Source organism: Camellia sinensis, chromosome 6 (assembly GCF_055761805.1).
Source record: "Camellia sinensis isolate YWXY chromosome 6, ASM5576180v1, whole genome shotgun sequence".
Lineage (NCBI taxonomy): Eukaryota > Viridiplantae > Streptophyta > Magnoliopsida > Ericales > Theaceae > Camellia > Camellia sinensis.
The window spans coordinates 85,291,314-85,312,911 of record NC_138966.1 but is presented as its reverse complement, the minus strand read 5'-3'; the positions used below and the strand labels follow the sequence as shown (position 1 = coordinate 85,312,911).

At 37.7% G+C, this 21,598-nt stretch overlaps 1 protein-coding gene and 2 long non-coding RNA genes across 3 annotated transcripts; 2 read left to right on the top strand and 1 right to left on the bottom strand.

Annotated features, from left to right (window-relative positions):
* Positions 1–2,571: 2,571 nt before the first annotated feature.
* LOC145792751 (uncharacterized) lies at positions 2,572–7,091 on the top strand. Its single transcript, XR_014332553.1, has 3 exons — positions 2,572–2,834; positions 4,497–4,615; positions 6,733–7,091. It is a non-coding gene; the product is annotated as an uncharacterized LOC145792751 (long non-coding RNA).
* Positions 7,092–12,664: 5,573 nt separating this feature from the next.
* Positions 12,665–14,537, top strand: LOC145792750 (uncharacterized). Its single transcript, XR_014332552.1, has 4 exons — positions 12,665–13,005; positions 13,397–13,712; positions 13,842–13,916; positions 14,042–14,537. It is a non-coding gene; the product is annotated as an uncharacterized LOC145792750 (long non-coding RNA).
* A 4,566-nt stretch (positions 14,538–19,103) lies between these two features.
* On the bottom strand, positions 19,104–20,891 carry LOC114294962 (serine/threonine-protein kinase BRI1-like 1). Its single transcript, XM_028239151.2, has one exon. The coding sequence runs from the start codon at positions 20,799–20,801 to the stop codon at positions 19,206–19,208; it is 1,596 nt and encodes a 531-aa protein (XP_028094952.2). The 5' UTR covers positions 20,802–20,891; the 3' UTR covers positions 19,104–19,205.
* Positions 20,892–21,598: the final 707 nt, after the last annotated feature.

The following is a 21,598-nucleotide window of genomic DNA, read 5'->3' as shown; positions in this document are numbered from 1 at the left end:
TCTCTCCCTCACTCGTCACTCTTCTCTGTCTGTTTGTCTTTGTCTCTGTCTTTGTCTCTTTTTCTCTTTGTCTCTCGCTCATCTCTCTTCTCTCTATCTCTCTCATCTTTTTTCTTTCTCTATTTCTCTCTCATTCATCTCTCTTCTCTCTATCTCTCTCTATGTCTTTCCTACTCATCTGGATTTCTCTCTATCTCTCTTTTTTTCTATGTCTTTCTCTCGATCATCTCTTTTCGTTCTCTTTCTTTCTCTCTTTGTCTATCTCTCACTCATCTATTGTTTCTCTCTGTCTGTGTCTCTATGTCTTTCTCTCTCTCTCTGTCTCTCTCTCTCTCTGTCTGTCTATCTCTCTTTCACTCATCACTCTTCTCTCTCTATGTCTCTTTCTCTATCTTTTGTTCATTTCTTTTTGTTGTCTCTCTCTCTCTCTGTGTATGTGTCTATCTCTCGTTTTTTTTCTTTCTCTCTGTCTCTCACTCATCTCTCTTTTCTTTCAATCACACTCATCTCTTTCTCTGAGCCCATTGTTGTTGAAAGAGGAAAAAGTCAAAAAATGAAATGGGTCTCTCTTTCTCTCCTTCTCTCTCTCTGTCTCTCGCTCATTCTCTTCTCTCTCTCTCTTTCACTCATCTCTCTTCTCTATCTCTCTCATCTCTTTTCAAATATTTATTTTCAATTATAATGTGTATGATCCCATCGTCATAAATAATAATAAAAAATATAAATATTTTAGGCCTAGACAAACATGTTTTTTAGTTTATATTTTAATTTTTTTTTAAACATTTTGTTCAAATCAAATGCGTTTGTAATTTATGTTTTTCTAAAAATAAACAAAAACCAATTTATAAAATTTATGGAAAATATTTTTCATTAAAATATTACCTCTACTTCTACCAAAGTAAAAAAATAAGAATAATTTTTTATTCATTAAAATAAAAATGAAACAAATAAATTTTCAACTTTAATTACTAAAAATAAAATAAAATCATTAACTATAAAAAAAAAATTATTTTAACAATTTCTCGCTCATCTTTCTTCTCTCTCTATCTCTCTCTTTTTCTATGTCTTTCTCTCGATCATCTCTTTTCGCTCTCTTTCTCTCTCTTTGTCTATCTGTTACTCATCTCTTGTTTCTCTCTGTCTCTGTCTCTATCTCTTTCTCTTTCTGTCTCTCTCTCTCTCTTTCTCTATCTCTCTCTCACTCATCCCTCTTCTCTCTCTCTTTCTCTCTCTATGCCTGTCTGTTTGTCTCTCACTCTTCTCTCTCTCTTTCTCTCAATGTGTCTGTCTGTCTCCCTCATTGTGTTCACCTTGCTCACTCTCTCCTTCCCCTCTTCTCTATTTACTGAGCTCTTCACTAGAAGAAAATACACTTTTAGTGACCACTTTGTCTCTCTCTCTCTCTCGCTCATCACTCTGTCTCTGTCTCTCTCTTTATCTCTCTTCTCTATCTATCTTTCACTCATCTCTCTCTCACCACCCATCTCCTCTACCACATTCACTACTACTGCAAATGTCATTCCACTACCAGCATTATTACCATTGTTGCCACTCCATCTCTACGACTACCATTACTGCCAGTATCGTTACCACTTCACTACCACTACCACCACTACTACTACTATTACCTCTCCTTTACCACCGCCACTCTATCTCCTCTACCACTACCACAACTTCATCATCAATCTCCTTCGCCACCACCACCACCACCACCATCACCATCACCATCACCTCTTATCCACCACCTTCACCACTACTGTCGCTCTCTCTCCTCCACCACCTTCACAAAAAAAATAGGCTACAAAAATCATATTTTTCATTGACCATAAAAAATTAATTTTATTTTAACGAAAAATATTTTTCATTAAAATATTACCCCTACTTCTACCAAATAAAAAAAAAAAATTCATTAAAATAAAAATGAAACAAAATTTCCCTTTTTTTTTCACTAACTCGCCCGCCCAAACTTAATTTCCCCCTTTTGTTTTTTCCCTCTGCCTTTCCCCCCATTTTTTCATTTCCTTTCAGGTTTACAGAGTCCTAAGTTTCGAAACAACACACTCTTTCTCTCTCTCTCTCACACACACGGAGGCGAGCGATGAGCGGCGAATATTTTAAAAGTATAATTCATTCTAATGTTTTTTAAAATTTTTCGATATACCAAACATAAATACACTTTAAAAGTATAATATTTGTAAAAAAAATATTTAAAAAATTCACTGAATACTAAAATAAAACAAATTCACTTAATACTAAAATATTTTAAAATGTCACTCTTATTTAAGTTCTAGGTACAAAAAGTTTTAGTCGTTATATATGGGTTATTTGCCAACAAATAACCAATTTAGATGATGTTTGGTAAGTGAGTTTTTATGTAGGTGTTTTTAGATGTAAGATATTAAAATGTCATTTTTTTTTTTTTGTGTTTGGGAAGATAGTTGGATTTTTTTGTGATTGGATGTGATATTTGTGAGAAAAAAAGTGAAATGATTATGGAGTTGGATATGATATTTTGTTTGGATGTGTTTTTTTTGATTTTGCAACATTTTTGTCTTTTAATGAAAAAAATGAGAAAAAACCTAGGTAAAATTCTTCCCAAACACCACCTTAGTCGCCACAGGTCTAAAATTTGAGGGGGAAATTACTTTTTCATTTCGCGCCCTCTTCTACATTCTCTGTTTAAACAAACACAAAAGTCCTCTTCTCTCACACATCACCACCAAACCTCACCCCACCTCATCTCAGCACAGTCCCTTACCACCGTCGCTCACCGTACATTGCACATCGGCACCGCCGCAGCCGCAAATCACCACCGCCACCGCCGCAGATCACAGGTTCTCTCTCTCCCTCTCTGTGTCGGTTGCCCTCTCTATCTCGCTCTCTTCTCTCTCTCTCTCTCTCTCTCTCCCTTCCTCTATTTCCCCAACTATCAACTCTTGCTATAGGGTTTTATATGATTTATACTAAATAATTTCGTGTTGATTTCTTAAACTGGTTTGATTTTGGGCAATACCCCTCATTTGGATATATCCCAAGGATTTATATGATTCTTTCTCAGATTTTCTTTTCTTATTTGACTGGCATATAAGATCTAGAATTCTATGAAAATAACAGGATTACATTTTAATAAATTACAACTATTATGAAACTTTTAAATCCTGCGTGGCTGTGTGTCGCCATCTCCCTTGTTCCTTTTAAAGAAAGGAGGCTCTAATCCCATTTATTTTGTCATTGTATTTTTTGATGCAATGTTTTGATGCTTAATGTGATCATCAATGATATGCTTTTTTTTTTTTCTAATTTCAAATTTTCAATCTTAGGTGGTATTTTTAAAGTTATAGTCAAACTCATTTATGCAAACAGCTTACAGAAGAAGATAAGGAGGACGTTAGAAACATGAAGGTTTTCTGGTGAATGCTTGCCATTTAAGTTGAACAGTTTGGGGCATGTGATCTGCACAAGCAGTCACACATAATCACACATACATACACACAAATGGAAAATTTATGTCATGCATAAAATTTCATGATTATTGTCTTTGTTATTATTATTTTAAGTTGCAGTGCATATGTGCTTGCATTTAGAGTTTCAAAATTTTAGGGTGCCTACCAAGTTGACACTAGTATACACACATGAAAGTTTATGATATTAATTTATCGTGCATAGGATACACAATAGAATGCTCTTCATCGAGTTGAACTGGTAATGTAGTGTCAGCAGGCCTAAGCCAAGCTGGTTGTACAGTTGATGTGCTTGTGGGATGGAAGCTGGTTTGACCTGCCTGAACCAGGCAAGCTTTTCCTTAACCAGCGTGTTGTGGTGGTCCAGTCAGTTCTGAAACTCTCGTACTGCTATATTTTTCCTTCAACATGTGATTAGTAAGGTTTGAACTCAAGTAGAGAGTGTAATAGCTTAATACATCCGCTATTAACCCAGATGAACTTATTACTGGAAGGCTGTGATGTGGTTAGCTATCATTTTGCTTGATTGACTATGAAAAAGATTGTGTATATGTGAAGAGATTAGGAAAATACATAGACATGCGTACCCATATGCACACAAGCTTGCTCTTTTGTCTCCTTAATACAAGGCACCATCAGTGATGTCCCCATTGTTCATGCACATTGCCTCCAAACATAGGATCCCCACATTTACAGATCCCCATTTAACTTAAGGATTTATTACTAGAGATTTAAAAGGGGTGTTGATGACTTGTGGCTTCTAGTTGTTTTTCTTTGTTTTCATTTGTCTCCTTTTACACTTGTAAAACATGTGTATGTGTGAAGATGAGAATTGAGAAATGATATGGTTGAATGTATGTTTCATTGTATGAGATATTGCCTGCTCTGGTTTTTGATGTTTTGCATCACACATAAGTTTCTTGGTCAGTCTAGACTTTTCATATTTCAGTGACTGCTGCTTTCAGTTTTTATCATATTGCAGAGTAATTTGACAATTTAATTTTTAGATATGTAAGTAATTATTCTGCCATTCAGATTTATTATGCCACTAGACTTGGGTGCAAAGGGAAGCTGTCAAATTGGTGGAAATGTCTCAACTAATGCCGGTGGTTTGCGCTTTGTCCGTTATGGATCACTCCATGGGAATGTACTTGGTAAGGACTCTTTTTCTTATGTTTTCAGTGTACTCCCATTTCTATCAAGAAACTTATACTGAAGTCATTAAGGTGATAATTGCTTTGTTATCAGTCTCTTTAGGTATATCACTTTGTAGGCAACATGCATGCAGTAAAAATGTGTGAAGTTTTACTACAGCAATTTTGGACTCAGATAAGAGGAGAGAAATAGCCATAATTTAATATATTTAATTTGCCTTGTGTACAGAATGGCTGTACATCATCTGTAGGTTGAAGGATGAGAATTGAGAAGCAAATCTATTTTCACCTCATATTCACATTAAATTATGTATTTCCAATTTGGTTTACGGGTTACTCTTTCGAATGGATACTCATGCAGAATACCTTTATGCTTAAGGTTGTATCAAATATGGAATGTCAATGTTTTTCCCTCCACGTTGGGAACACAATTTGCTGATATTCGGCTTTTCAACAAAGCATTAGAAATCTGTATCTCTCATATAGAGAGAAGGGTTTGGGAGGATACTATCAAAATGAGTCACCAGAGCTATCCTGGATTCCTGCAGAGACTCTATCTGTGTGTCAAAGCGGAGCATCTAGTATGGTGGTTCAAGATGAGAGTTAGAATCACTGGATGCCTTTTGTGATTTAGTATATTGCCTTTCAATTTACGTGGATGGGGAAGAAACTGAGTTGTGAAGCCTCTAGGAGTGTTATATTAGTGGGAATTCAACTTATAATCAGTAGTGCCATTTTCCATGGTAGATTTACATATAAAATTTTCTACTTACAGATAAATCACTGATTAGGCTTATTAATTTTGTTGTTGTGATTTCGAATATGGGACAACTAACTACTTAAAACAAATTAAGCTAAATTGCAGACAAGATGTTTTTGTTCTATCCATAGATCGCTGACTTTGTGATTAAAACACTGTTTATTAATTTTGAGGTTGTGAATTTGCGAACCTAAAGACAACCACTCTGAACAAATTATGTTAAATCAAGTCCATACCCTATCCACCGGTCCCAAGTATCAATAAAGACTAAACTTGACCTAGATAACTACACGAAGTCTTTGCTCCCTCAGTGACTTCTAATTTCATTGAAGTTAAGTGCATGAATTCTAATTTCATTGAAGTTAAGTGCATGCAGAATCATCTTCGTAAATTAGCTAACATGCCATTGTAAAATTTCAAAGCAAGATATTGCCCTTTAAAAGTTTCATCAGTGTCAAAATCATCATCATCATCATCATCATCAAGATATCAATATTCATTCAAACAAAGACAGCTCTTTATTGGGTTGTAGCTTGCATGTTCATGCCGTGAAATGTGAAAACTCATCATAAGCTAAATCTCAGTGCTTGGTCAAGTAGGATCTTAGTTGTTTAGTTATCTAAATTGTGAAACTTTAGAGAATCCTATAACATTTAGTTTTGAAATTTCTACTAGTTTTGTCATGATTATTAATTGAAAGTGTCTTTAGTGCATTGTCGCTTTATTTTGTTTGTCATGAGCACCATTTGTGTGGTGTGATTGAGTTATATAAACCGTCTTGGTCCATCCATATATCAGGCTTGGGCCAAGTGTGGACTGGGACAATGACCCTCTTTTTAGGCGGATTTGGTGTATTTTCTGGATTTTTCTGTTCATTAGGATTGGACTGGCTTCGGAGGTTTTGTACTATCTCTTTTCTCTTTATCTCTCCATAGAATAATAATTCTAATATGGCCCCCAATTTAATGCTTTGTAATTTTCAATGTGAATCATGCCAAAACAAGAAGTTAATGTGAAAGCTACATGATAACGTATCTTTGTGTTAGCAAAGACTTTTTATTGGGTGTCCGGGCCTTGCCTCAATTAATTTTTAGGTATATAGTCTTTCATTTAACTTAGTTTCCATTGTTGAAGCATAGGTCAATATTGGCATATTGTGGAACAATAGTTATAATTGATATATACATATGAATGATGTTTAATTTACAAAATGGTATTGATTGTCATTTAATTTGTTAATGTTTCCTTTACTTTCCATGTAGAAAAAATATTTTTTGTCCAATTTTACAATAAAGTTATGTGCAAATATTTTTAACCAAAAGTTACCTGACATTATTTTTCATTTTCTTTGGTACAGATGGATGATCTCGTGCACGAAGCTAAATTGTACAGGACTAATGGGCACTATAAGCATTTTTGGAAGGAATATATATTTTTGAATAGATGTGTATGGAAAATATTTGGGAGGAGTAGTAGTTATTTTTTTTGGATGAATGTGTATGAAAAATATTTAGATAGACTACTAGTGTGTATATTTTTTGATAGCTGAGCATGGATAACAATTTAAAACATAACAACAACTAATTGTTATGTTTTAAATTGTTATGCTAGATGGATGTGACTTGGATAATTATATAGATTACAAGTGGATTTTTAATTGGAGGAATATGTATCTTTGAAATTACTTGTGGATGAAAGTTTATAATAGTTGATGACTTTCATTAAACAAGTTTAGGCTTGGATGATTTATATTTTGTCAATTGTTTATGATTCAGTTGATTTGAATGAAGCTTGCAAATTACATATTATATTGAATGAATTGGATGAATTATTATGAATTACATGTTTATTTTGTTGGATGTTGGCGACCAAATGTTGATCTTGTTTTTTTTGTTTTGGCGACCAATTGATTAGTTGGGAAAGATAACTAATACTTTTGCCGACAAAATAATTAGTCGTTAAAATTATTAATTTTGGCGACTAAAACGGAAATTGTCGTTAATAGGTCAATTGCCGACTAAAGTTTTAGTTGCGCAAACATTTTTTTTCGCGACTAACATATTTGGTGGTGGAATGTGACAATTGCCGACCAAATTTTTTTGGTCGTGGAATGTGCCATTTGCCGACCAAACTTGTTAGTCGTGGAATGTGACAATTGGCAACCAAATTTTTTGGTTGTGGAAACGGGCCTTAGTTGCCGACCAAACTATTTAGTCGTTAAATGTGCGAATTGGCAACTAACATATTTGGTCGGGAAAATATGACTTTTCGCGACTAAAATGTTTTAGCTACTAAATGGATTAGTCGCAGTAATTATATATTTAGCGACCAAAAATTTAGTCGGCAAATATGACTTTTCGCGACTAAAATGTTTTAGCTACTAAATGGATTAGTCGAAGTAATTATATATTTAGCGACCAAAAATTTAGTCGGCAAATATGACTTTTCGCGACTAAAATGTTTTAGCTACTAAATGAATTAGTCGCAGTAATTATATATTTAGCGACCAAAAATTTAGTCGGCAAATATGACTTTTTTTTTAGTCGCTAATTACTTTCCGCGACCCTCAATTGGCGACCAAAAAAATTAGTCGCGGATGACTTTTGCCGACTAAAAATGAACTTTTGCCGACTAAATTTTTAGTCGGCAAAAGTGTTAATTCTTGTAGTGTTTTTTCAATTTAAAAAAACTGATAAACTATTCATACGTCTCACATAATTTTCAAATTAAAAAAAAAATAAATAAAAAATCTTCAAGTCCATCTCCTAAGATCATTACCTAAAAGATGATCATTTACTAAAATCAAATATAGAAATACGATTTGTTGACCTTCTAATTTATTTGTCTACCTTCTAAAATCTTTACTTAAAATTTTTCATTCCTTAAAATAAATTAAACAAGAATCAATTTAAATTGTTTTGTTTGATTGATTTTATTTCCTTATAATTAATTTGCAAAACTAATTTGGTTATTTCTTTATAATTAAATTGTTTCCCTATAAATAAATTAAATGAACTGATTTGGTTGTTTTCCATACTAAATTTATGAATTTCTAAGTTTAAAAAATAATTTTAAAAAAATTATGATTTATGATTTAGAAAAGGAAAAATGGAAAAGATCTTTTTTGTGCACTCTTTCTCTAACCAATTATTTTTCCTCCCTCAAAACCCTAGCTATCATACATTATACATTCTCCAAGTCATTCACATCTTCCTCATCTTATAAATACGATATTCATGCAATGATGCAACTCATTTTTTCTCTATCTTTATGAGACAATTGGAGGTTAGTTAATATTTAGTCTCTTCCATTCTTGAAACATAATCTTTCATTCTTTAAGTACATTTTTTATTTTTTTTTTATTTTTTTACTTCTAACCATTTTTTGTTTTTGCATTTCATATTTTATGTATCATTTGTCCCTCTACTCTGATCATTATTTTTTTTTTACTTGTAACTATTTTTTTTGTTGGAAAATATTATTTCATTAGAATTTTTATGCAAAATTTTACCCTAAAATGATGTGATATTGTCATTTATATAATAAAAAAATATGTCAATGGACTCTTTATTATAGAGTGATAGATCAAAATCCAACCAAATCATTATTAATAATTTTTTTTTTGGTATTGATTTTATGTTTGTATATCACTATTTTTTTTATTTTTGACTTTTATTATTTTGTGATATTATGATATGTGTTAATTGACAATTGGTGTAGAGCATTATTTAAAAAATATTCAATAGTTTTTTCTTTAATATTTTTATAACTTCAGTTTAATATTTTTTATCTCTAGTTGATTTGTTTAAAAATATCAATTCAAAAAATATTTACATAAACAAATATCTATTTAATTTTGTTTGTATTGAAGTGGTATTTTGTTTGAATTGATTTTTGTTTAAAATTCTTATAAAAATATCTACAGTTGTCTTGATTAAAGTGAAGTTACCGTCCTAATATTACAATACTATAAAAAAATATTACATTTAATCTATTTTTGCAAAACTATTAAACATGCATAAATATGTACATTTTATTACGGAAAAAAAAAAATACTAATGATGAATGTTTACCAATTTAAAAAATATTTACATAAACATATTGGTCAAGTGATTCTTCAATTTGTGTTGATTGACATCAATCTAACATGGCTTAGATGCCTCAGTCATCTCATAAAATTTAAAAAAGTTCAAAAATACCCTTACTTTTTAGGGTCAACTTAAATTTGTCATACTCTATCAATTGACAACCAAAATTTTATTAATACAAGAATATTTTCCTAATGTACTTACTGAAATAAATATAAAAATTTAAATATTTTATTTCAATTTGTTTTCATCATCGCCTTAAAAATAAAAAGAGGTAGGAGATGAGTGGGAGAGAGACAAAAAGATATAAGATTGTTACATCACTTGACAAATTGTGATATGATGAATTATAATTACGAATTTTGTTGATAATGTAATTATACTTGACTGAAAGTATAATTTTTGTAATTTTTAAAAATTTATTTGTTTAAATTTTACCAATTAAATTATTATATATCTATTTGTTATGTATTACTTAGACAAAACATTAATAGCAACAAAAAATAAAATAAAATAAAATTTGTGTAACTCATGCCATATATGGGATATTATCTTTTTATTAAAAAGTCAAGAAACTAAAGAGTGTTAAAATGTTTTGGTATTTAAAAAAAATAAAAAAATTTAAATTTTTTTTACCAATTTGAAAAAACCAAACAATTATTGTGAGTGAGTTCATAGGTGTTTACATATTTGGAAGGGTAAAACAGAAAATTTAAGTAACAAACAAAAATATTTTACATTTCCAATACAATTAAAAAACTTATTCCTAAATACATGTACTTTTTTTTTATCTCTTAAAAAAGTCAAAAAAAACAAAAATCACTTAAAAAGTTAATTTCAAACACTCCTTTTTGTTAAAAAAGTTAAAATTTACTTAATATTATTTTTTTTAATTTTTTTAATTAATTTAAAAATAAATTTATTCACCATTATTTAATCTCATGTATAGTAGGTGTGAAATGTTAGTAATTAATCTAAGTCAAAGTCGATTTCTTTTAATTTCTTCCAATTTAATCCAAAACTAATAAGAAAACACTAACCGCAAATCTCAGTGCAATAGAAAATATTGTAGAATACATTAAACCATATCAATTTGCAAATTGGACAATGAGTCGAAACCTAACATATTGTTTCGAGAAATTATTTTTTGTTTCTAGGATAAATACACATGCTGTTCAACTTAAAATCTATTGATTAAAATGGTTCTAAAATAGTATAACCAGTACTTTGGATTGGTTTTTTGAGGAAGAACTTCACAAATATTGAGTGATAAATGGTATAGAAGAATACTCAAAGACTATCAAATAATCACTCTATTGTTCCTGAAAAGTTGTTGTTCTGTAACGAAAGCCACCGTAGTTGTTTGAGCTGGCCGATTGTCGCCAGAATGTCGCCGGAAAAGTTGTTGTTCTGTGTAGGAGAGGGTTCAAGAAAGGAGTTGGAAAATTCGAAGATCGAATTCTCTAGAATATGATGAGAGGCTTAGATTCTTCAATAATCTCAACTTAGGAACACAACAACAAAGGAGATGATGGAGATAAGAGATTGGGTGAAGAAGAAGGCAAAATGGCTAGAGAATAGAATAATGGCAAGGCTCTCCCATTGATCTCCCACTTTCACTCTCAAGGTTGATAATGGAGAAGGGAAATTAGTTCTTTCCCAAGAGTTAAAAATCTCCAAAATCCATCCCTTGTAAAGCTATGGGTGGGTGCTATTTATAGGCACCTCATGATGTAGGATGGAGCCCATGTGCAAGGCACATGGGGGATATTTTCTCTAACCACCTTGTCCGAGGGGGTGACCTCTCCGAGGAGGTGACTTCTCCGAGGAGGTGACCTCTCCGAGGAGGTGACTTCTCCGAGGATGAGAAAACCCCGAAGAGGAGATCAATCCCTCGGCGAACCCTTCTTCTTAGCCACACCTAACCAATGATCCCCAATCATCCCAAAGGGTCAGGGGTAGTCCCAGAGGACGTCCTGCCGCAAAATATTGCCGAGTCTCATGGACCCCCCGGGGTCGTGCCACCTCGACCCGGGTATAGGCTAGTTTAACCGAAGAGTGAATTTATCTCCACTCACCGTCCTCGGGATCGGGTCCTTTGTTCGAACTCCATTACGCCCATGGTTCTGGTGCGTAGATCCCGGAAAGCTCCGAGCCCGCAAGTGTTCTGGGACTCATTAACGGAGCGACTTCTAGATTGCGTCTGAATCCGTTCGAAGCCAAGTATTTCGGACCTCTAGGCTCGTGGATCCGAACCCTTTCGAGTCCGAGTGCCTCGGATCTCTAGGCTTGCCTAATACCCTTTCGAGTCCGGGCCTGAGTAAGTCTCTAGGTTCGTGGATCCGAACCCTTTCGAGGCTTAGAGCCATTTAGCCCGTTTGATGGTGATAAATCTGGTCCCGCCAGTCTTGGACTTGCGATAAATTCGGGCCCACTAATCTTGGGCTATTGGGCCTAAATAATTTAGTGGGCTCAAATTAGCCCCTCTTACATTTGCCCCTTGCGTGTATGAGAAATTTTAAATTTCTCAGACATGCATACTGTCATTTCTTCGACCCTGTTTCGCATCACGTTCCCCAAAAAAAAAAAAAACGTTTTGTCACGACAGAGTCTATGGATAAAGTTGATGACGCACTTCAATTTACAAAAAAAATTGACAAGCAAAAAATTTATTTTTTTGTACTCTTTTTTTTTTTTTTTTTTTTTTTTTTTTTTTTTTTTTTTTTTTTTTTAAACCAAAGGATTAAAACATTTTTTGTACAAGATTCATGGACATTTTTTTTTTTTTCGGTTGTTTGGCAAACATGGCATACACATATTTAGATTATTCAAGAATAATGCTCCCCTTTTTTTTTATTTAAAGAAAGGCCTGAAAACCCTATTCTATACACCTTCTTTTTGTTGCACAGCCGCCACAAGCACAGACCCAACTCATCTTCTTCAACAGGCGCAAACCCAGCTTCTTTCTTCCTCTCCAAGAAGACTTCATTCTGGACTGCTAAAGGTCACCGACGTGCTCGTCTTCTTCAACAAACTAGGGGCTGCTGCAATTTGTACACTAATTTTCATCATAGCTTCAAGCAACACCGCCGACCTAGCCCCGCTCCGACTGCCGCAGACGTCGCGGCCTAGCCATTGTCGCGACCTAAGCTGCTGCTCACCGTTGGTGTTCTACTTCGGCTCATTGACGCAGCCTGCACACCGAAGCTCGATTTCGCGGACCAGCGCCGACACCGACTCGTCTGCGACGCCACTGCTGCTGCTACGGTTGGCCAGATCCGACACCAGCTCCGCCGCGGTATCACGATTGTTGCTTGCTTGCGGCTCAGTTCGCAGCTGCCCTACGCGTGCAACCACCAGCTCGTACGACCTACGTGCCTTGTGTCCGACATCCGTGACCTCACTGTTGCTACCAGCCGCGACCGACCAGAGCTGGCCACGCCGCCCACTCAACGCGGTGTTGGCCTGCCCAACATCCTTTTAGCCCACTGTTCACGCACGCTGCTCGCGCCGTCATCGATCTACTATGAAACCCATTTTTGGTGGGCCTTGGTCTTCCTCTCAACTATTTTCATTCCTTTTCAAAACCTTTTTTCTCTTGATTTGGGGTTTCAAAATTTTGGATAAGTTTTGGCCCTTGTACAATCTGGCTACTCTGTTGACCCTGTCCTGATTTACATAACTTCTTCTTGAAAAAAAACAAATTTCAAACCCATGTCTGAGCTTTGAAATTCCATTGATGAATTGACTTGAATATGGCTTGTTGGCTTTTATCATTTGAGAGAAGGCACGATGGGACTATGTTGAGTATTGAGCATCAATTTTTTTTTTTTTTTTTTTTTTTTTTTTTTTTTTTTTTTTTTGGCTTGACAAACTTTGGGCAAATATATATATATATATTGATTATCATACATATATATTTTTTTTGTTTAGAGCTCGGATTACCCACATTAGCCTTGGCTTGTGCACAATCAATTGCTGCTTCCGGCTTCAGCTTATCCGACGTCGACCACGCACGTTCGCCCTCTCAACGCAACGTGTGTGGTCTTGCCCAACCTAGCTCCATATCGCTGCTTCCGGCTTCAGCTTATCCGACGTTGACCACGCACGTTCGCCCTCTCAACGCAACGTGTGTGGTCTTGCCCAAGCCTAGCCCAGTCTTGTTGATTACAGTCTGTAAAGCCTCTCTGATTTCAGCTTAAATTTCCAGTATCGGCTTCGGACTTCACCTCTCTAACTGCCCAAATTTGTAAGTATGAAATTCGGCTCCCTCTTCCTCTCGTTGAATAATAAAGATGATATATTGTTGTTTGTTTAACTTGTGGATGCTTGGGAAAAAATACATAGCTGATGCCAAAATTTTGTGTGACTGTTGTAGTTTTACGTCGGCTTGAGAGAAACCAGCCCGGAGAGACAAAAACTTGATTGTTGCATTTTCATGAACTTGCTCAGAGTAATAAAATTGTTATAGCTTAAATAGATAATTATTATTTGTTGATGTTGCCCCATTCTGATAATGCCTGAATCATGATCTGAAATTTATATTGTTTGTCTCAGTTGTCGGTTTTGCTATTTCAGGCAAATGAATTCTTGATTGAAATCCACGACGTCGGGGCCCTTGGAACCCGAACTAATGAGAGCAAGGGCTGTTCCTCGGAAGTCCGAACAGAAGCAAGACTGTCCCTCGGGAGTCCGAAGGTAGTACACACCCTACTTTGGCAAGAAAGATTCCTCTGGAAGATAACCGAGTCTACCAAGCTTGCACCAACAGAAATAAAGATTGTCTCCCAGAAGTCCGAGCAGAAGCAAGGCTGTCCCTCGGAAGTCCGAGCAGAAACAAGGCTGTCCCTCGGAAGTCCGAGTGGATGCGCACTTCTACTTCGGCAGCTAATGGAAGCAAAGGCTATCCCTCGGGAGTTCGAGCAGGAGACAAGGCTCTCCCTCAGAAGTCTAAGCAGAAACAAGGCTATCCCTCGGAAGTCCGAGTGGATGCACACTTCTATTTCGGTAGCTAATGGAAGCAAAGGCTATCCCTCGGGAGTTCGAGTAAGAGTCCACTCTACTTTGAAAAGAAAGATCCTTAAAGCTTGAACTGACAGAAGTAAGGGCTATTCTTCGGAGGTCGAAATGGGAACACACACTCTACTTCAATAAGAAAGACCCTCTAAGCTTGCATTGATGGAAGTAAGGGCTATTCTTCGGAAGTCCGAGTGGGAGCACACACTCTACTTCAGCAAGAAAGACCCTCAAAGCTTGCATTGATGAAAGCCATGGCTGCTCTTCGGAGGTCCGAGTAGAAGTATACTTCTACTGTGTCAAGAAAACTCCCTTCAGGTTGGTAATTGAGTCTACCATTCCTTTTTCTTCTTTGAGGGGCAACAAAATTGAAAACTGTTTCAAGCAAAATAACACAATGAAGATATACAATGTAGAGAAAATAACTTTTAATGGAGATACATAATATGGAGGAAATAAATTTCTTCATAACATAAGAAAGATAGAACTTCATGGACAATGCAGTAAATGCAAACTGTAAATGTCATAGATAGACTTCTTCCGTGGAATGTTGACATTTGCCCCTAGAGTTGCAAGATCATTTGGAAAGCTTTCACCAGCTGCTCGGGTTGTGGCCATCATGCACCATCATAAATAGTACACCATCTTGCCTCCTTCTCGAACTTTCATCACCTTCCGAGGAATAGGCGGACTTTCTGGTCTAGACATTGCCCGCTTACTTGACTCTGCCATCAGCTCCTTGTCATCTTTGATATCCTCCCAACGAGGAATTTTGACCCCTCGAGGCTTAGAGGTGGTGGGAACTTCTTCGACAGCCAGTTCGGTGAAGTAGATGGCATCAGAATAATGAGCTTCATGGATCTCGAAAGGCCTTTCTGTAGCCTGAATTGTCACCGTCTTCTTTCCCCATTTTGCCTTAACACACTGATGATAACTCGATGGTACAGCCCCATATCTATGCATCCAGGTCCTCCCTAGAATGATGTGATAATTTGTCTCAGAATCGATAATATGGAACTTGGTGGCCGAGCGAATTTTTCCAACGGCTAAATCAACTGTTACGCATCCGATAGTAACTCTCCTTTCTCCACCGAAGCCAGTGATGACTATCGGCTGCTTCACAATGCGTTCTTCAGAGATTCCGGCCTTTTCTAGAGTAGCGCGAGTCATAATGTTGATAGAGGCTCCACTATCTAGAAAGGCCCTTTTGAACTCAACCCCGTTAATAAAAGCAGTCACATAAAGCGGGCGATTGTGAGAAAAATGATACTTTCGATCAACCTCGGAGAAAGTAATGGCACTAGATTGCTCTTTTGCCTTCCTCGGGATAGATCCCTCAGTCGACATGCATTCCTCATGGTGTGCCTCGGCTATATTAATGATAGACTTGGTGATTTCTGTTCTTGCCACCTTGGAAAGTCCAAGCTGGTCAAAGAACTGCTTGAACTTTACACAGTCTTGCAGGGTTTTGGCATAGTGATTCGGATCTTTTTCCACTCTTGGAGGCTCGTAGTTAACCATCTCCTCGGTCTCTTCAAAATAAGATGCCACATAAACATGGTGTTCTCCTCTTCTGTAGTACTCTGCTCCTCCTTCTGGATCAAATGGATCTTCGCTATGAGTCATAAATGTTCTGCCCTCTGGATCGAGAGCACTTCCATAGTAAACTTGCTCACCCTCTGGCTCGAGGATGTCGTCCAGATAACAATCATCGTCATCAAGATTGGCGATAGCCTCGATCATCGGGCCTTCATAAGCTATCATAGCAACATTCTTGCCCTTGTCTCGGTGTTGAGGATATGGTTGTTCTCGGATGTCTTGAGTCCCTTGCTTTTTGAACCTCAATTCGTCTGCTTCGACTTTATCTCTGAAGATTTTCCTGAGAGTCCAACACTTCTCTGTCGGATGTTTCAATGTACGATGGTAGACACAAAATTCAGGGCTCTCGCGGTCCTTTTTTGATGGCATTTCTTCAACATAAGGCAATTTTAGCTCTCCGTCAGCCACCCATTCCTTAACTAGAGCTTTCACTTCCTCGATTCCACATGGATAAGAAACATTCCCCTTTTCACCATTATATTGCTTTCTCTTCTGGCCTCTATGACCTCCTCCTTGTGAATTTCGGGTATCTGGGGCAGAGGCAGCAGCAACAATAGGTCCACGAGACGATTTGAAACTAGTCTTGTAACTGGCCTTAAATCCGGACTCCTGAGCATGAGGAATGCTAATGTTCCGAGCTGCTTCTATTAATGCCGAGAAGGTGGGTAGCTTGTGATTAACTAGAAACATTTTGTATCTGCTCAATGCCCCTTCTAGACAGATTTGAACCAGATAACTCTCCTCGACTGCTTCATGACAATCTACGGCCTTGTCCTGAAACCTTTTGACGTAGTCAAGGATGTCTTCACTTTCTTGTTGCTTCTCTTTACACAATGTAAGTGTGGTCACCTTCTCCGCCACTTGAAAGAACTTGGAGTGGAATTTGTTAACCATTTCCTTCCAACTTCGGATAGAGTTTGGGGCCAAATTAACATACCAACTATATGCTCGGTCGGTGAGGGACTTAGAGAATTCTCTCAGTCGGAGGACGTGGTTTGAACCATGAATACCCAGAGTCTCGATGAATCACACAACATGTTCTCGGGCATTTCCTTGTTTGCCGTCGAACTTGATGAACTTCGGCACTGTATACCCCTCAGGGTATGGATAGCTCAGCATCTCAATGGGGTAAGGCGGCTTGATGTCTGGATCAGGCAAAGAGGGTAAGGTCCTCTTGCCCCGTTCGAGATCGAACATGGCCTGCACATCGGCGAGAGTGAGAAACTGTTGAGGGAGAGAGTTTGATGGTGGTATTCCCGGGACTTGGCTTGTGGACCCGAAGACTGAGCTAGGGGCGACTTGGCCATTCTGGTGCTGCGAATTCATCATTGGTGAGGACATTTGACGATACTGGCCATCAGCGCCTATAGACAAGCCAGTTGGTGATGGGATATTGAATTGAGGCCCGTAGAGTCCACCACACGGCGTCGCTATACCGGGTTGTGCTTGCAGATTTGTTGTCGGCACCAAAGGAGGCCCGCTTGGTGCTTGGGTAACATTTATTGGTGGCGTAACAAGATTAGGTACGGGCAGAGCTCCCTTTTGCGCCATCATGCTCCTTATGTTTTCCTGGACACCAACAGTCGCCGGAGCACCATTCATTACACTAGAAACTCCCCTAGTCACCATTGGATCTTGGCTTGGCACGCCATGGAGCCCGGGTATGGGCAAACTGCCGCCGCCTACTGTGGTTTGAGCATGTGTTACTGTGGCCGTGTTGCCATGAGCCATAGGCTGATTGGGGCCTACTTCTCCTTGGATTTGATTTTGCGCTTCGGCGAGAATAACTCCACCACCAGTTTGATTCCCGTTTGGCGCCGGTGCAAAGTTAGAACTCATTACCAACATGGTGTGAGTGAGATTCTGAAGAGTGGTAAGAATCTCTTGCTGAGTATTCTGAAGTCCTTGAATGGCTTCAAGCAAAAGTGGTTGATCTGGAGTCATGGTTCTGTCATCACCACCATTAGAGGATCCTTGTTGGTGAACTTCATCTTCTCCCGCCATCCTTGTTGGAGTTGTGTGGATTCCAGATCTCGTTGAGACCATTAACCAATCCGCCTCCCCAGCAGAGTCGCCAAAATGTAGGAGAGGGTTCGAGAAAGGTGTTGGAAAATTCGAAGATCTTCAAAGATCCTTGAAGAACAACTTCGAATTCTCTAGAATATGATGAGAGGCTTAGATTCTTCAATAATCTCAACTTAGGAACACAACAACAAAGGAGATGATGGAGATAAGAGATTGGGTGAAGAAGAAGGCAAAATGGCTAGAGAATAGAATAATGGCAAGGCTCTCCCATTGATCTCCCACTTTCACTCTCAAGGTTGATAATGGAGAAGGGAAATTAGTTCTTTCCCAAGAGTTAAAAATCTCCAAAATCCATCCCTTGTAAAGCTATGGGTGGGTGCTATTTATAGGCACCTCATGATGTAGGATGGAGCCCATGTGCAAGGCACATGGGGGATATTTTCTCTAACCACCTTGTCCGAGGGGGTGACCTCTCCGAGGAGGTGACTTCTCCGAGGAGGTGACCTCTCCGAGGAGGTGACTTCTCCGAGGATGAGAAAACCCCGAAGAGGAGATCAATCCCTCGGCGAACCCTTCTTCTTAGCCACACCTAACCAATGATCCCCAATCATCCCAAAGGGTCAGGGGTAGTCCCAGAGGACGTCCTGCCGCAAAATATTGCCGAGTCTCATGGACCCCCCGGGGTCGTGCCACCTCGACCCGGGTATAGGCTAGTTTAACCGAAGAGTGAATTTATCTCCACTCACCGTCCTCGGGATCGGGTCCTTTGTTCGAACTCCATTACGCCCATGGTTCTGGTGCGTAGATCCCGGAAAGCTCCGAGCCCGCAAGTGTTCTGGGACTCATTAACGGAGCGACTTCTAGATTGCGTCTGAATCCGTTCGAAGCCAAGTATTTCGGACCTCTAGGCTCGTGGATCCGAACCCTTTCGAGTCCGAGTGCCTCGGATCTCTAGGCTTGCCTAATACCCTTTCGAGTCCGGGCCTGAGTAAGTCTCTAGGTTCGTGGATCCGAACCCTTTCGAGGCTTAGAGCCATTTAGCCCGTTTGATGGTGATAAATCTGGTCCCGCCAGTCTTGGACTTGCGATAAATTCGGGCCCACTAATCTTGGGCTATTGGGCCTAAATAATTTAGTGGGCTCAAATTAGCCCCTCTTACATTCTGTAACGCAAGCCGCTCTAGTTGTTTGAGCTCGCCGATTGTCGCCGGAATGATGCCGGAAAAGTTGTTGTTCTGTAACGCAAGCCACCCTAGTTGTTTGAGCTCGCCGATTGTCGCCGGAATGTAGCCGGAAAATTGATTGTAACTCAGATCAATCTGGATCAATGATGTAGCTTTCGAAATCTCCGGCGGTAATTCGCCGGATAATTGATTGTCAGAGAGCAATAGTTGAACTAATGATTTGGCATTTTGGATATCAGATGTAATCGGACCTTGAAATTGATTCAAGGCGATATCGATTAATCCGACATTGGGTAGTCCCCAAATTCCACTCGGAACTACGCCGGAAAGCGAATTGTTGCTCACCCGAAAACGAGTCATCGACGAACAGTTCACGTAAGTCGCCGGAATTTCGCCGGAAAACTTGTTCTGAAGAATCAATAGCTCCTTCATCTTTCCTTGCTTGCACATGTCCGGCGGAATCGGACCCGTCAGAAAATTCTCCGTAACATCAATGTAATCAAAATCAGCCCAGGAACCAAGCATCAGAGGAAGAGAACCAGTGAGTTTATTCGTGTAAAGCGATAAATTCACTAGCTTTTTGAACTCACCAAACTCCACCGGAACTTCTCCGGAAAACCCATTTTCGAATAGTTGCAGAGTCACCAGATTGGTCAACGACCTAAGCTCCGAAAGATCACCTTCGAGATAATTCATGGAGGCATCAAACATCTGAAGACTCGTTAAATTTCCGAACCCAGATGGGAATTTTCCAATTAAGCTGTTGTTGTAGAGTTCTAGCTGCCATAGCTTCCCAAGCTTCGAAATCTCCGGCGGAATTTCGCCGGTAATATTATTGTCGGAGAGCTCTAAACTTCCAAGCTCGGTGAGATTCCCAATTCCGGGAGGAATTTGGCCTTGAATATTACAATTCGACAAGTAAAGCAATTTCAACCGAGTAAGTCCCACCACCACATCTGGAAACAGAATCGAAGAATCGAACTGGTTGTCTCCAAGGCTCAAATCAACAAGACCAGTCATGTTGGAAAGTGAATTCCATGGAAAAGTACCCGAAAACCCGCTGTTATTCAAATACAGAGACACTAATCTATTCAGGGTCGATAAGTCCGGTACTTCGCCGGAGAAGAAGTTGTTGCCGAGGTCCAAATACTGTAACCTTACGCACTTCCTCAAGTCGTCTGTGACTGGTCCGTGGAGTGAGTTTTGGCCCACAGAGAGCTTTTGGAGCGATTTCAGTTGGCAAATCGAATCAAATGGAAGAGTGCCGGAGAGCTGTTGATTTGATAGTTCTATAGCTTTGACTGAGCCATCTGAGTAACATGAAATTCCAGTGAAATTGCATATAGAATTGTGGGTTTCCCAGGAATTAAATATGTTGGTGTTGGAGTTTTGGAGGCTGGTTTTGATGTTTAGAAGGATTTGGAGGTCGTCGGAGTTGGCGCCCGAGAAGAAGCAGAGAAGAGAGAGTACAGCGAGGAAGTGAAGGGTTAGTGGCGGAATGTCGGCCTCCGACATATCGGACGGTTTCCCGAAGAAATTAGAGGGATATTTAGGATGTGTTTTAGTGAGAAGAGAATGAATTGAAGAGCAGATACATTATCATGATGAGTTTATAGGTTGGCTTGGGACGTGGATTGTGTTTTTAATTTTTTGATTTTTTAATTATTTTAATTTGAGGTGAAAAAGCGTAATTTAAAATGAATTTTTTAATTTTTTTTAAAAAAATTAATAATAATTATGATTTACATATAATATTTTATCTTATTAATATTCTAATATATTTTATTTTTTTAAAACTATTTTAATTTCGTAATCATTTCTCAAACAAATACTATGTTATTTACAACTTAGCCATAAATCTCAATTTAAGGACGAAAAATGCTATATATTTTAAATTTTCTACCAAATAAATAATCAAATATTTTACATAAATATATAATTTACGTTTATTTATTAAAAAAGTTAGGGTAAATTATAAATATACTCCCTGAAATTTGCTTAAAATATGAATTATCCCCTATGGTTTCAAACATTACAAATACCTCCCTGCCAAAAATCTTTATTTCACAGAATTAATTGAAAAAAATGAATTTTCTAACTGTTCACCTATACAATAATAAAATTATCTGAATTATTAATTGGAATAAAATTTTAGCATTATTAAAAACTGTTAATTAACTTGATGATTTATTAATAAAACACCTATTTGTTATGAAATTAAAAATCTTAAGAGGCATAATATAATTTCTAATATCACAGAAATAATTTATAATTTAAGTAAACCTCAGATAATGTGTTGGTAATTTACTCAA

Excerpts from the sequence above, each read along its gene's own strand:
- LOC114294962 (XM_028239151.2), bottom strand. The coding sequence starts at position 20,801 with ATGTCGGAGGCCGACATTCCGCCACTAACCCTTCACTTCCTCGCTGTA.